General features: G+C 36.9%; 3 protein-coding genes, 1 long non-coding RNA gene and 1 pseudogene across 9 annotated transcripts in view; 1 reads left to right on the forward strand and 4 right to left on the reverse strand.

Annotated features, from left to right (window-relative positions):
- Positions 1-15,375, forward strand: part of LOC135264112 (uncharacterized) — a 247,325-nt gene that overhangs the window by 119,226 nt on the left and 112,724 nt on the right. The window lies entirely within an intron of this gene.
- Positions 2,352-3,869, reverse strand: LOC135262486 (olfactory receptor 1E16-like). The gene has a single exon (XM_064349504.1). It carries the CDS (start codon positions 3,818-3,820, stop codon positions 2,849-2,851), a length of 972 nt encoding a protein of 323 aa, XP_064205574.1. The 5' UTR covers positions 3,821-3,869; the 3' UTR covers positions 2,352-2,848.
- LOC135262487 (olfactory receptor 1E16-like) lies at positions 5,884-7,377 on the reverse strand. The gene has a single exon (XM_064349505.1). It carries the CDS (start codon positions 7,353-7,355, stop codon positions 6,384-6,386), a length of 972 nt encoding a protein of 323 aa, XP_064205575.1. The 5' UTR covers positions 7,356-7,377; the 3' UTR covers positions 5,884-6,383.
- On the reverse strand, positions 10,557-12,165 carry LOC135262488 (olfactory receptor 1E16-like; annotated as a pseudogene).
- Positions 13,582-15,278, reverse strand: LOC135262489 (olfactory receptor 1E1-like). The gene has a single exon (XM_064349506.1). It carries the CDS (start codon positions 14,753-14,755, stop codon positions 13,784-13,786), a length of 972 nt encoding a protein of 323 aa, XP_064205576.1. The 5' UTR covers positions 14,756-15,278; the 3' UTR covers positions 13,582-13,783.

The following is a 15,375-nucleotide window of genomic DNA, read 5'->3' on the forward strand; positions in this document are numbered from 1 at the left end:
TAGGTGTCTTGCTCAAGGACACTTCAACTTGCCCAGGGCGTGGTTTGAACCGGCAACCCTCCGACTGCCAGACAATCGCTCTTACCTCCTGAGCTACATCGCCCCTTTTGTCACATTGAGCTCCTGACCCTCAAAAGGTCTCTGTAGCGCAGCTCTGCATAAAACCTAACAATCATGTTACATACTCATTACATCTCTACATCTTTTTCTGTCACGTTTCCATCACTGTACCCTTCATTTTTAAAAGAATCTGCCGATTGTTTAATCGCAAAATAAACCAGTCAAAGAGAGCTTAATGATGATCAATATCTATAAATAATTTTTACACTGAAATATTTTACTTTATGCATTTTCTTACAGAAATTTTCAATGGGAAATTGTTTTGATGCAATATTTTTTTGACATTTTATAATAGACAATGAAATTATTTTAGATTCAGTTTTCATTTTGAATAATTGCCTTGTACTTCAAGCTAAGCAGGAAAAGGCAGCTCTTTGAAATAAATAAATGAAGGACTACATTATGCTGTAGCTAATACTTACCAATAATTTTTGGCACACTGCATACACAAAAAATGTCAATGCATCCGTTTCTCCTTTAGAAGACCTCTTTTTCCAATAGGATACCAATGTACTTTGATGTTTCCTCTTTTGGAGGATGTATGTCCTTGAACTTGATGATAGTTCACTTGAAAAAGACTGTGGAGAAACAAAGCATGCGCTGTTGTTCTTATATCCCAGAGTGTTGACAGAACATTACACCAAGGGAACAGGACAAAAAAAAATGCCCATGTGATATTAATGCAACATGACGCAACGATAGAGACTGATTTTGTGTTCCGTGTTCTGGATTTTTTAAAAAAAATTTTTACAAATGGTTTGTTTATATGTTCGGAGCCTCACTCTTAGAACCAGGGCTGTGGCATGACCGTGACTGTTCCACATTTGTGTATGTATGCGTGAGCTTGAAACATTCCGCCGATAAAATATTGTATAGATGTTTATTGGATGTTTATTTGTTGGAGTAATACATACATAGCAATGATGACATTTTATCAGTGTTCAGACAAAGTAAATCAACGAGTTCAATCCGCTTCTGTTTCGCTCCAGAAAACGATGTCAGATAGGTCTATCATCAAATATACGGCTTAGCTATGTCCAGAAGTCCTCAATAATAATTGTAGCCTATCTTCCAAGAAATTACGAAAAATCGTGAACAACGTTTCGTTAGGTGCAGCGTCTTAATGCGTAAGTGAATGCGATGATAAGAAAATTTTCAATTACGCTGACCTATAAAACGCTATTCCAAAAGCAAAATTAGACATGTTATTCATCGTTAGAAAGCTTATGCTCTCACCTACTGAATAAATGAATTGTCAATCAAGCCAGACTGTACTAAAAACGGCAACAACGCCGTAAACGATACGCGTGGTATTATGTAGTTATTTTGAATGTACCCAGGCATCAAAAATGCGCGAAATATATTTCATAAACGGATTGTCCAAGACAATATATGACCACTAGGCCTCAAAAGCGACTTCTCTACGCGTAAAACCAATGGTAAGGTTATGTAGCCTATTTATTCAATATTTTGTCCCAGATATTGACTGTAGAATGACATGGTACCATTTTTGAAAACTTTGTCCCGTTTATTTAGTTATTTAGTGAGCATCGGTTTCACTGCTGTATATCTTATGGCTCTTGTCGGGTTTATCTTGTTGCTATGATGGAATACGATTTTTGATTGGCATTTTAATTTATATTAGCTTCTCCACTGACATAGCTTACGGAAGAGGACGTGAAGAGACCGTATGCGGAGTCACAAACCTGACGTCATGTGAAACCAATCAGTGAATACGTCATTAAGCCTGCCCACCCGAACGGTTCTGCTGCGCTGAGCACGGTTGTCTAACCGTGCCGAAAATATCGTGCTGGGCACGGTTTGTAATCCTTCCGCGCCAAACTGTTTCCAGGTGGAAACACCATTGGAACCGTTCCTCTCCGTGCTCAGAACCGTTCGGCCCTGCAGTGGAAAAGGGGGTTTATTTGTGCGTGGAGCAAGTACATTTCTTTCATTTCGGCACAAATGCTGACGTCGAGCTCTCAAAAACCTCGCACTTTCCTAGTGGGGTGTTCCTAGTCCGACAGGCGTTCGGGTGTATTCTCTCGCTTGGAGGTTGGATATTTACCACTTCCCAGTTGCTCATGAACGCACCATAAGAGCAGGTGGTGGTTGCTCAATTTCAATTTCAATATTATTTGTATAGTGCTTTCTACAGAGACCTCACAAGAACATTTGCAGATCAGTGAGGCAACAGAAAAACAGCAAACAGAGGAAACACCAGGCCTGAACACCCAAATTTGCGATAAGGCCAAGGGTATGTGGAAACCTGACATCCATCATCTCATGAAAAATTATGGGAATTAATATGGAGTCGGTGCACGACTTGCTGCTATAACTACTTCAACTCTTCTGGAAGGCTAAATATTAGATGTTGGAGTATTGCTGCAGGAATTTGCTACTTTTCAGCCAGAAGAGAATTAGTGAGGTTGGGCATTGATTGGGCGATTGCTAGATATGAGTCTTTTTTTCAGAGTTGACATGCAAAATAAACTTTTTAATACATATTTTCAGATTTAATTAACAAATCTCAAAATAAACAGACTAAATATATAATTCAAATTGTAAATCAGATTTTTGAAAATAAATAATTTTTTTCATATCTAGCACCGTGTTCCAATTCATTGTATTTAATTTGTTAATAACTCTTATAGTTCAGTTGAGTGGGGGGTTAAAAAATGAAAATTGTCAAAGTTGCTATTCAGTCATGTGTGATTAAAACATTTATTCATTTATTCCTTACAACGATGTGAATCTTGTTTCTTCTATACAGCTTTTTAATGGATTCTGTGAATTCCTCTGTCTTCAGAGAGTAAATGATTGGATTCAGCATTGGTGGCAAGACAGTTGTCAGAGACATGTTAACTATCCAGGCGTTCAATTGAATGGTGGAGCTCATTGCATAGGTGATACATATAGGAAGATAAAACACACCCACCAAGATCAAATGAGAGGTGCAGGTCTTCATGGCTTTGAGGCGCTCAGAAGCTTCTGCAATTTTAAATAATGCTCTGGCTATAGAAATATATGTACCTGTGATAAAAAGTACCGGTAACCAGAGAATTATAACGGGATGTGTCCAGTTTATCACAGCACTTGGAGGATTGTCATCGCATGCCAAAAGTTGTATTGCTCCATGATCACAGAAAAAGCTGTTTACCACAATGGATTTGCAGAATGATATTCTGTTGATAAAAATCACAGCTATGAGAGTGGTCATTATGGCAAAAATCCATAATATCGCTGTCATCACCAACATTGATTTACTAGTCACAATCTCATTATATCTCAGTGGAAAGCATATAGCAACAAATCTATCATAGGACAGAGCAGAGAGAGTGAAAGACTGCACAGAGAGAAACCAAAAAACAAAGAACATACTAGTCAAGCAGGCCTTGTAGGAGATTAAATGTGATTTAAACAGCAAGGTGTCAATCATCTGAGGAACAAGTGCAGTGCTTCCACACAAGTCGGACACAGCCAAATTAAAAACGACAATGTATTTTGGAGTGTGGAGACAGTGGTCAGTGTAAATCATAAACATGACAAAAGCATTTCCCAGTAGACTCAGAGCATAAACGAAGCACAAGAACACATAGTAGTAGTTTGCATGGGAAATACCGGCAAAACCACTTATGACAAAGAACTCAGGACGCACAATACTGGCGTTAGTAAAGGAATTTGAATTCAGGGGGCTCATCGCAAGTTTATTTGCTCCTCACACGGTTTTTCACTCCATGAAAAAATAGTCTTTTTGTACCTGAAAATAAAAAATAGGTTAGCCTACAGAAATGAATTCTTGAACCACAACAAATTTATCAATGTGTGGGTTATAAAATATTTATCTAAAAGAAACACAGAAGCTCTGGTTTATTAGTAATTATGAAATTCTTCAATCAATGGATCTTGTGTGTCTCAATGAAAAATAGCAAAAGACAGAATTCTGATGCTTCATTTAATCTGTTAATCAGTGACTGAAAAATACATCATACTTTCAATTAACAATTTATGACTTTATAGAACACACAAAAATCATGTTGCAATAGGTAACATGTTTATGTTTAGGGGTGGTCTCAGTACTGAAGCACTTGTACCTTTTGCTCTATGCGCCCAATGTGTCCCTTTGATTTGATTTTTTAAAAAATTGGGATTTCTATTTTTATTGTTCTTTTCACTAATGTTCATTCATTCATTTTGGTAAATTACATTCTGTACAATACCTAGGTGTCTTAAATCAGTTTTACCTGGTTTATTGGACCCTTTAGTCACAATGAGCACCAGATACTCAAAAGGTCTCTGTAGCACAGCTCTGCATAACACCTAACAATCATGTTACATACTCCTTACATCTCTACATCTTTTTCTGTTACGTTTGTATCACTGCACCTTTCTGTTTTAATAGATTATGCTGATAGTTTAATCGCAACCGAAATATGACAAAGAGAGCTTAATGATGACCAATATCCATAAAAAATCTTTACACTGAAATAGTTGACGTGCATTTTCTCAGAGAGATCATCAAAGGTAAAGGTTTTTTGATGCAATATATTAATTTTTTCTAAATTCTGGAAAATTATTTTTGATTCAGTTTTCAGTTGGAATAATTGCCGTGAACTTCAAGCTAAGCAGAAAAAGGCAGCTCTTTGAAATAAATAAATGAAGGGCTACATTAAGGTGTAGCTAATGCTTACCAGTAATTTTCAGCAAACAGGCTAAAAATGTCAATGCTTCTGTTTCTCATTTAGAAAATTTATTTTTCCATTAGGAAAACAATTTTCTTCGATGTTTCTCTTTCAGAAGATGTGTGTCCTTGAACTTGATGATAGATCAGGTGGAAAGGACTGTGGTGAGGCAAAGTGTTCGTTGTCGTTCTTATATTCTGTTGACACAGAACATTACACCAAGGGAACAGGACACAAAAGAAACGCCCATGTGAAATTGGCGCAACATGACGGAATGATAGAGACTGATTCTGTGTTCTTTGTTTGGGTTTATTTATTTATAAATGCTTTGTTTGTTTCTCTGTTTGGAGCCTCACTCTCAGGACCGGCGTCGTGGTACAACTGTTAGTATTTCAGATTTGTTTATGTATGCGTGAGCTTGAAACATTGTGCCGATAAAATGCTATATGGATGTTTAATGGACGTTTGTTTGTTGGAGTTATATCCAGCATTCAGATATTGGAACACTGAAAAAAATAAATGAACAAAATTAATATAATAATTACCATATATAAAATGGGCGCACATTCTGGCTGCTGTTTGAGTACAGAAACAATAATAATGAGTATCACAGCAACTGGTAATTAATGGGGTCTAAGCAGCGTGTGGTAATTATGACTTATTAAGCTGATGGGCACATAGGGTACTAATATTTTCATTTTCATACCCAAGTTTTGGCATGATATTCCCAATCTTAGAAGCCATATTTTTTAAGATATGGCTTTATCATTGTACATTCAATGGAAGACTGATAAACTACATAGCATGCAAAGTTTCAACTTGACTGGTCAAGCAATTGAGGAGTTGGAGGCATTTTTATTTATTTTCCTCTTGCAGTCGCACCTATTGACGAAAGGTCACCAAAATTAGAATGCTGCCTCAGATGCAAATCTTACACATGTATGCCCAGTTTCATAATGATGAATTTGGTGAAGCTTAGTCTAACGGCCTAGGATTAGATTGCAAAAGCTGGTTCATTATTAATGTAAATTATAAAATTTTCCATGAAGCAAAGCCAAAGATGCACTCTTTGAAAACTTTCATAGTTGGTATAGTGCCCCCTAAAGGTCGACTGTTCCCAAATTTTACAAGGTCGCAATTTCAGTTCAGTTTTATTTATAAAGTGCTTTTTACAGGGACCTCACAAGGATGTTTGCAGATCAGTAAGGCAACAGAAACAGAGGAAACACCAGGCCTGAACACCCAAACACGCTATATGGCCAAAAGTATGTACACACCTGAAATCTATGATGAACAGAAGAACATTAGTGAGGTTCGGCATTGATTGGGCAATTGATTTATGCTAGATATGAGTCAGATTTAACAGACATGCAAAATAAACCTTTTAGTTTATATTTTCAGATTTAATTAACAAATCTCAAAACATACAGACTACATATATAACTTAAATTTTAAATCAGATTTTTTAAAATAAATAATTGATTTTCATATCTAGCACTGTGTTCCAATTTATTGGATTTAATTTGTTAATAGCTCTTACAGTTCAGCTGAGCGGAGGGTTAAAATTTGTGATTAAAACATTTATTTATTCCTTACAGCGATGTGAATTTTTTTTCTTCTGTACAGCTTTTTAATGGATTCTGTGAATTCCTCTGTCTTCAGAGAGTAAATGATTGGATTCAGCATTGATGGCAAGACAGTAGTCAGAGACATGTTAACTATCCTGGCATTCAGTTGAATGGCAGAGCCCATTGCATATGTGATACATACTGGAAGATAAAACACACTCACCAAGATCAAATGAGAGCTACAGGTCTTCATGGCTTTGAGGCGCTCAGAAGCTTCTGCAATTTTAAATAACGCTCTGGCTATAGAAATATATGTACCTGTGATAAACAGTACCGGTAACCAGAGAATAATAACGGGATGTGTCCAGTGAATCACAGCACTTGGAGTGTTGTCATTGCATGCCAAAAGGTGTATGGGTCCAGGATCACAGAAATAGCTGTTTACCACAATGGATTTGCAGAATGATATTCTATTGATAAATATCACAGTTATAAGAATGGCCGTTCCAGCAAAAATCCATAATATGGCTGTGATCACCAACATTGATTTACTAGTCACAATCTCATTGTATCTCAGTGGAAAGCATATAGCAACACATCTATCATAGGACAGAACAGTGAGAGTGAAAGACTGCACAGAGCCAAACCAAAAAACAAAAAACATACTAGTCAAGCAGGCCTCGTAGGAGATTAAATGTGATTTAAACAGGAAGGTGTCAATCATCTGAGGAATGAGTGTTGTGCTTCCACACAAGTCGGACACAGCCAAATTAAAAACGACAATGTATTTTGGAGTGTGAAGACTGTGGTCAGTGTAAATCACAAACATGATAAAAGTGTTTCCCAGTAGAGTCAGAGCAAAGCACAAGCACAAGAACACATAGTAGTATTTTGTGTGGGGAATACCGGCAAAACCGCTTATGTAAAAGAATTCGGGACGTACAATAGTGACGTTAAACAAGGAGGGTGAATTAAGGGGGCTCATCGCAGGTTTGTTTCCTCCTCACTGTTTCTGACCTCCCGCAAAACCAGTCCTTTCGTACCTGAAAATAAAAAATAGGTTAACCTCAAATGATGAATTCCTGAAACACGGCAACATTCACAGATCTATTAGTAATGATTCAATTCTTGAATCAATAGATCTTGTGTGTCCCAAACAAAAATGCAAAACACCGAATTTTAAGGCTTCACTCAACCCGTTAATCAGTGACTGCATAGTACTTTCAATGAACACGTTGTGACTTCATAGAACACGCAAAAATCTTGTTTCAATAGGTAACACGTTTGTGTGTAGGGGGCTATCGGTACCCAAGCACCTGTACCATGTGCCCAATGTGTCCCTTTGATTTGATTTTTGAAAAAATGAAAAATTTAATTTTCTATTTTTATTGTTCCTGTCACTAAATTCATTCATTTTGGTAAATTATATTCTGTACAATAACTAGGTGTCTTAAATCAGTTTTACATGGTTTATTTGACCCTTTTGTCACATTGAGCACCAGACACTCAAAAGGTCTCTGTAGCGCAGCTCTGCATAAAACCTAACAATCATGTTACATACTCATTAAATATCTACATCTTTTCCTGTTACGTTTGTATCACCGTACCCTTCAGTTTTAAAAGAATCCGCCGATAGTTTAATCGCAAAATAAGCCTGTCAGAGAGCTTAATGATGATCAATATCTATAAATATTTTTTTACACTGAAATATTTTACTTTATGCATTTCTTACGGAAATCTTCAAAGGGAAATTTTTTTGATGCAATATTTTTTTTGACATTTTACAATAGACGGTGAAATTATTTAAGATTCCATTTTCAGTTGGAATAATTGCCTTGTACTTCAAGCTAAGCAGGAAAAGGCAGCTCTTTGAAATAAATAAATGAAGGACTACATTATGCTGTAGCTAATACTTACCAATAATTTTTGGCAAACTGCATACACCAAAAATGTCAATGCATCCGTTTCTCCTTTAGAATACCTCTTTTTCCAATAGGATACCAATGTACTTCGATGTTTCCTCTTTTGGAGGATGTATGTCCTTGAACTTGATGATAGTTCACTTGAAAAAGACTGTGGAGAAACAAAGCATGCGCTGTTGTTCTTATATCCCAGAGTGTTGACAGAACATTACACCAAGGGAACAGGACAACAAAAAAATGCCCATGTGATATTAATGCAACATGACGCAACGATAGAGGCTGATTTTGTGTTCCGTGTTCTGGATTATTTTTTTTTATAAATGGTTTGTTTATGTGGTCGGAGCCTCACTCTTAGAACCAGGGCTGTGGCATGACCGTGACTGTTCCACATTTGTGTATGTATGCGTGAGCTTGAAACATTCCGCCGATAAAATGTTGTATAGATGTTTATTGGATGTTTATTTGTTGGAGTAATACATACATAGCAATGATGACATTTTATCAGTGTTCAGACAGAGAAAGTAAATCAACGAGTTCAATCCGCTTCTGTTTCGCTCCAGAAAACGATGTCAGATAGGTCTATCATCAAATATACGGCTTAGCTATGCTCAGGAGTCCTCAATAATAATTGTAGCCTATTTTCCAAGAAATTACGAAAAATCGTTAACAACGTTTCGTTAGGTGCAGCGTCTTAATGCGTAAGTGAATGCGATGATAAGAAAATTTTCAATTACGCTGACCTATAAAACGCTATTCCAAAAGCAAAATTAGACATGTTATACATCGTTAGAAAGCGTATACTCTCACCTACTGAATAAATGAATTCTCAATAAAGCCAGACTGTACTAAAAACGGCAACAACGCCGTAAACGATACGTGTGGTATTATGTAGTTATTTTGAATGTACCCAGGCATCAAAAATGCGCGAAATATATTTCATAAACGGATTGTCCAAGACAATATATGACCACTAGGCCTCAAAAGCGACTTCTCTACGCGTAAAACCAATGGTAAGGTTATGTAGCCTATTTATTCAATATTAATTCCCAGATATTGACTGTAGAATGACATGGTACCATTTTTGAAAACTTTGTCCCGTTTTTTCGTTATTTAGTGAGCATCGGTTTCACTGCTGTATACCTTATGGCTCTTGTCGGGTTTATCTTGTTGCTATGACGGAATATGATTTTTGATTGGCATTTTTATTTATATTAGCTTCTCCACTGACATAGCTTACGGAAGAGGACGTGAAGAGACCGTATGCGGAGTCACAAACCTGACGTCATGTGAAACCAATCAGTGAATACGTCATTAAGCCTGCCCACCCGAACGGTTCTGCTGCGCTGAGCACGGTTGTCTAACCATGCCGAAAATATCGTGCTGGGCACGGTTTGTAATCCTTCCGGGCCAGACCGTTTCCACGTGGAAACACCATTGGAACCGTTCCTCTCCGTGCACAGAACCGTTCGGCCCTGCAGTGGAAAAGGGGCTTTATTTGTGCGTGGAGCAAGTACATTTCTTTCATTTCGGCACAAATGCTGACGTCGAGCTCTCAAAAACCTCGCACTTTCCTGGGGTGTTCCTAGTCTGACAGGCGTTCGGGTGTATTCTCCTGCTCGGAGGTTGGAAATTTACCACTTCCCAGTTGCTCATGAACGCACCATAAGAGCAGGTGGTGGTTGCTCAATTTCAATTTCAATATTATTTGTATAGTGCTTTCTACAGAGACCTCACAAGAACATTTGCAGATCAGTAAGGCAACAGAAAAACAGCAAACAGAGGAAACACCTGGCCTGAACACCCAAATTTGCGATAAAGCCAACGGTATGTGGAAACCTGACATCCAACATCTCATGAAAAATTATGGGAATTAATATGGAGTCGGTGCACGACTTGCTGCTATAACTACTTCAACTCTTCTGGGAAGGCTAAATATTAGATGTTGGAGTATTGCTGCAGGAATTTGCTACTTTTCAGCCAGAAGAGAATTAGTGAGGTTGGGCATTGATTGGGCGATTGCTAGATATGAGTCTTTTTTTCAGAGATGACATGCAAAATAAACTTTTTAATTTATATTTTCAGATTTAATAAACAAATCTCAAAATAAACAGACTAAATATGTAATTCAAATTGTAAATCAGATTTTTGAAAATAAATAATTGTTTTTCATGTCTAGCACCGTGTTCCAATTCATTGTATTTAATTTGTTAATAGCTCTTACAGTTCAGTTGAGTGGGGGGTTAAAAAATGAAAATTGTCAAAGTTGCTATTCAGTCATGTGTGATTAAAACATTTATTCATTTATTCCTTACAACGATGTGAATCTTGTTTCTTCTATACAGCTTTTTAATGGATTCTGTGAATTCCTCTGTCTTCAGAGAGTAAATGATTGGATTCAGCATTGGCGGCAAAACAGTGGTCAGAGACATGTTCACGATCCTGGCATTCAGTTGAATGGCTGAGCCCATTGCATAGGTGATACATATTGGAAGATAAAACACACTCACCAAGATCAAATGAGAGGTGCAGGTCTTCATGGCTTTGAGGCGCTCAGAAGCTTCTGCAATTTTGAATAACGCTCTGGCTATAGAAATATATGTACCTGTGATAAACAGTACCGGTAACCAGAGAATAATAACGGGATGTGTCCAGTGAATCACAGCACTTGGAGTGTTGTCATTGCATGCCAAAAGGTGCATGGGTCCTTGATCACAGAAATAGCTGTTTACACAATGGATTTGCAGAATGATATTCTGCTGATAAAAATCACAGCTATGAGATGGCCGTTCCTGCAAAAATCCATAATATGGCTGTGATCACCAACATTGATTTACTAGTCACAATCTCATTGTATCTCAGTGGAAGGCATATAGCAACACATCTATCATAGGACAAAGCAGTAAGAGTGAGAGACTGCACACAGCCAAACCAAAAAACAAAAAACATATTAGTCAAACAGGCCTTGTAGGAGATTAGCTGTGATTTAAACAGGAAGGTGTCTATCATCTGAGGAACAAGGGCAGTGCTTCCACACAAGTCAGACACAGCCAAATTAAAAACGACAATGTATTTCGGACTGTGAAGACTGTGGTCAGTGTAAATCACAAACATGATAAAAGTGTTTCCCAGTAGAGTCAGAGCAAAGCACAAGCACAAGAACACATAGTAGTATTTTGTGTGGGGAATACCGGCAAAACCGCTTATGTAGAAGAATTCGGGACGTACAATAGTGACGTTAAACAAGGAGGGTGAATTCAGGGGACTCATCGCAGCTTTGTTTCCTCCTCACTGTTTCTGACCACCCGAAAAACCAGTCCTTTAGGACCTGAAAATAAAAAATAGGTTAACTTCAAGTAATGAATTCCTGAAACCCGGCAACATTCACAGATCTATTAGTAATGATTCAATTCTTGAATCAATAGATCTTGTGTGTCCCAAACAAAAATGCAAAACACCGAATTTTAAGGCTTCACTCAACCCGTTAATCAGCGACTGAAAAATGCATAGTACTTTCAATGAACACGTTGTGACTTCATAGAACACACAAAAATCATGTTACAGTAGGTAACCTGTTTATGTGTAGGGGGCTCTCGGTACCCAAGCACATGTACCTTTTGCCCTATCTGCCCAATGTGTCCCTTTGATTTTATAAAAAAATTTTTTTTCGATTTTTATTGTTCCTGTCACTAATGTTCATTCATTAATTTTTCTGAATTATATTCTGTACAATAACTAGGTGTCTTAAATCAGTTTTACCTGGTTTATTGGACCCTTTTGTCACATTGAGCACCAGACACTCAAAAGGTCTCTGTAGCACAGCTCTGCATAACACCTCACAATCATATTACATACTCCTTACATCTCTACATCTTTTTCTGTTATGCTTGTATCACTGTACCTTTCAGTTTTGATAGAATATGCTGATAGTTTAATTGCAAAAGAAACCTGACAAAGAGAGCTTAAAGATGAAAAATATCTATTATAATTTTTTACACTGAAATAGTTGACATTATGCATTTTCTCACAAAGATCATCAACGGTAAAGGTTTTTGATGCAATATATTAACTTTTTTTAAAGTCTGGAAAATTATTTTTTATTCAGTTTTCAGTTGGAATAATTACCATGCACTTCAAACTCAGCCGGAAAAGGCTGCTTTTTGAAATAAATAAATGAAGGACTACATTAAAATGTAACTAATACTTACCAATAATTTTTGGCGAACTGCACAAACCAAAAATGTCAAAGCATCCTTTTCTCATTTAGAAAACCTCTTTTTCTATTAGGAAATCTATGTACTTTTATGTTTCTCTTTTAGAGGGTGTATGTCCAGGAACTTGACGATAGTTCCGTTGGAAACGACTGTTGTGAGACAAAGCATGCACTGTGATTCTTATATCCCGGAGTGTTGACACGGAACATTACACCAAGGGAGCAGATCACCGAAAAAAAAAATGCTCATGTGATATCCATGCAACATGACGTAATGATAGAGAGTCATTCTGTGCCCCTTATTTGGCATTATTGATTTATTAATTGCTTTTTTGTTTCTTTGTCTGGAGCCTCATTCTCAGGGCTTTGACTGTGGCATGAATGCTACTATTTCAGGTTTCTGTATGTATGCGTGAGTTTGAAACATTGTGTTGTAAAATGTGATACTGATTTTTATTGGATGTTTATTTGCTGGAGTTACATCCAGCATCCAGATAGTGACACACCAAAAAAAAATATTTTTTTAAATTAATAGCATAATTTCCATTAATAAACGGGCACACATTATGGTTTCTGTTTGAATACATAAACAATAATTATAAATATAACTGCAAGTGGTAATTAATGGGGTCTAAGCAGCATGTGATAATTATGACTTTTTAAGTTGAAGGAGCACATAGGGTTCTAATATTTATAGTTTTTGCCCCAACATTTGACATGGAATTCCCAATCTTAGAAGTCAAAATGCATACAAGTTGTATGATCATCAGCCATTACTAAGACTGTCACGTGACAGCTGATTGGCTGATGGTGGCCATAGATTTGTAGATATGACTTTATCTTTGAACATTCAATGGGACACTGATAACATACATAGCATGCAAAGTTTCATCCAGACCAGTGAAGCAATTGAGGAGATGGAGGCATTTTTATATATTTTCCTCTTGCAGCAACTATTTTAGGCCTAAGAAACCAAGTGAGGTGATTTATTTGTGCAATCAACTGCTTTAATTGATCTATAAAGTGATTCACAATGGGAAAAAAAATTATAAACTCCTAGTGAAAGAGAGTGGCTCAAATATGTTGTGTATAGTTTACCCATCTAATGAAAAGCACTATTTATACTATACTTATTGAACTGCTTGATATTTATATTAATCACTGTGTTCCAGTAAAGTGGATTCAATTTAATTGCTCTTACAGTTCACAGTTGAGTGGAGAGTTCAAAAAAATGAACACAGTCAAAATTGCTAGTCAGTCATTTGTGATTAAAATATTTATTCATTTGTTTCTTACAACGAAGCGTATCTTCTTTCTTCTGTACAGCTTTTTAATGGATTCTGTGAATTCCTCTGTCATCAGAGAGTAAATGATTGGATTCAGCATTGGTGGCAAGACAGTGGTCAGAGACATATTAACTATCCAGGTGTTCAGTTGAATGGCTGAGCCCATTGCATAGGTGATACATATAGGAAGATAAAACACACCCACCAAGATCAAATGAGAGGTGCAGGTCTTCATGGCTTTGAGGCGATCAGAGGCTTCTGAAATTTTAAATAAGGCTCTGGCTATACAGATATATGTACCTGTGATAAAAAGTACCGGTAACCACAGAATTGTAACAGGATGTGTCCAGTTCATCACAGCACTTGGAGGGTTGTCATCGCATGCCAAAAGTAGTACAGCTCCATGATCACAAAAAAAGCTGTTTATCACAATGGATTTGCAGAATGATACTCCGCTGATGAAAATCACACCTATGAGAACAGCCAGTCCTGCAAAAATCCATAATATCGCTGTGATCACCAACATTGATTTGCTAGTCACAATCTCATTATATCTCAGTGGAAAGCATATAGCAACAAATCTATCATAGGATAGAGCAGTGAGAGTGAAAGACTGCACAGAGAGAAACCAAAAAACAAAAAACATACTAGTAAAGCAGGCCTTGTAGGAGATTAAATGTGATTTAAACAGTAAGGTGTCAATCATCTGAGGAACAAGTGCGGTGCTTCCACACAAGTCGGACAAAGCCAAATTAAAAACGACAATGTATTTTGGACGGTGGAGACAGTTGACAGTGTAAATCATAAACATGACGAAAGCATTTCCCAGTAGAGACAGAGCATAAACGAAGCACAAGAAGACATAATAGTAGTTTGCGTGGGGAATACCGGAAAAACCACTTATGAAAAAGAACTCAGGACGCTCAATAGTGGCGTTAGTAAAGGAATTTGAATTCAGGGGGCTCATCGCAGGTTTGTTTACTCTTCACACGGTTTCTCACTCTCTGAAAATATTTACTTTTAGGACCTGAAAATAAAAAATAGGTTAGCCTACAGAAATTAATTCCTGAAACACAAAAAATTCACAATGGGCCGTTTATAAAATATTTAAATAAAGAAACCGCAGAAGCTCAGATTTATTAGAAATTATATTGTTGAATCAATGCATGTTGTGTGTCTCAACAAAAAAACAATAGATGGAATTATAAGCCTTCATTCCATGCATTAATCAGTGAATGAAAAGTACATCATACTTTCAATGAACAATTTGTGACTTCATAGAACACACAAAAATCATGTTACAGTAGGTAACCTGTTTATGTGTAGGGGGCTCTCGGTACCCAAGCACATGTACGTTTTGCTCTATGTGCCCAATGTGTCCATTTGATTTGATAAAAAATATTAGAATTTCTATTTTTATTGTTCCTGTCACTAATGTTCATTCAATCATTTTGGTAAATTATATTCTGTACAATACCTAGGTGTCTTAAATCAGTTTTACCTGGTTAATTGGACCCTTTTGTCACATTGATCACTAGAACCTCAAAAGGTCTCTGTAGCACAGCTCTGCATACGATTTAACAATCA

This window comes from Anguilla rostrata, chromosome 9, assembly GCF_018555375.3.
Source record: "Anguilla rostrata isolate EN2019 chromosome 9, ASM1855537v3, whole genome shotgun sequence".
NCBI lineage: Eukaryota > Metazoa > Chordata > Actinopteri > Anguilliformes > Anguillidae > Anguilla > Anguilla rostrata.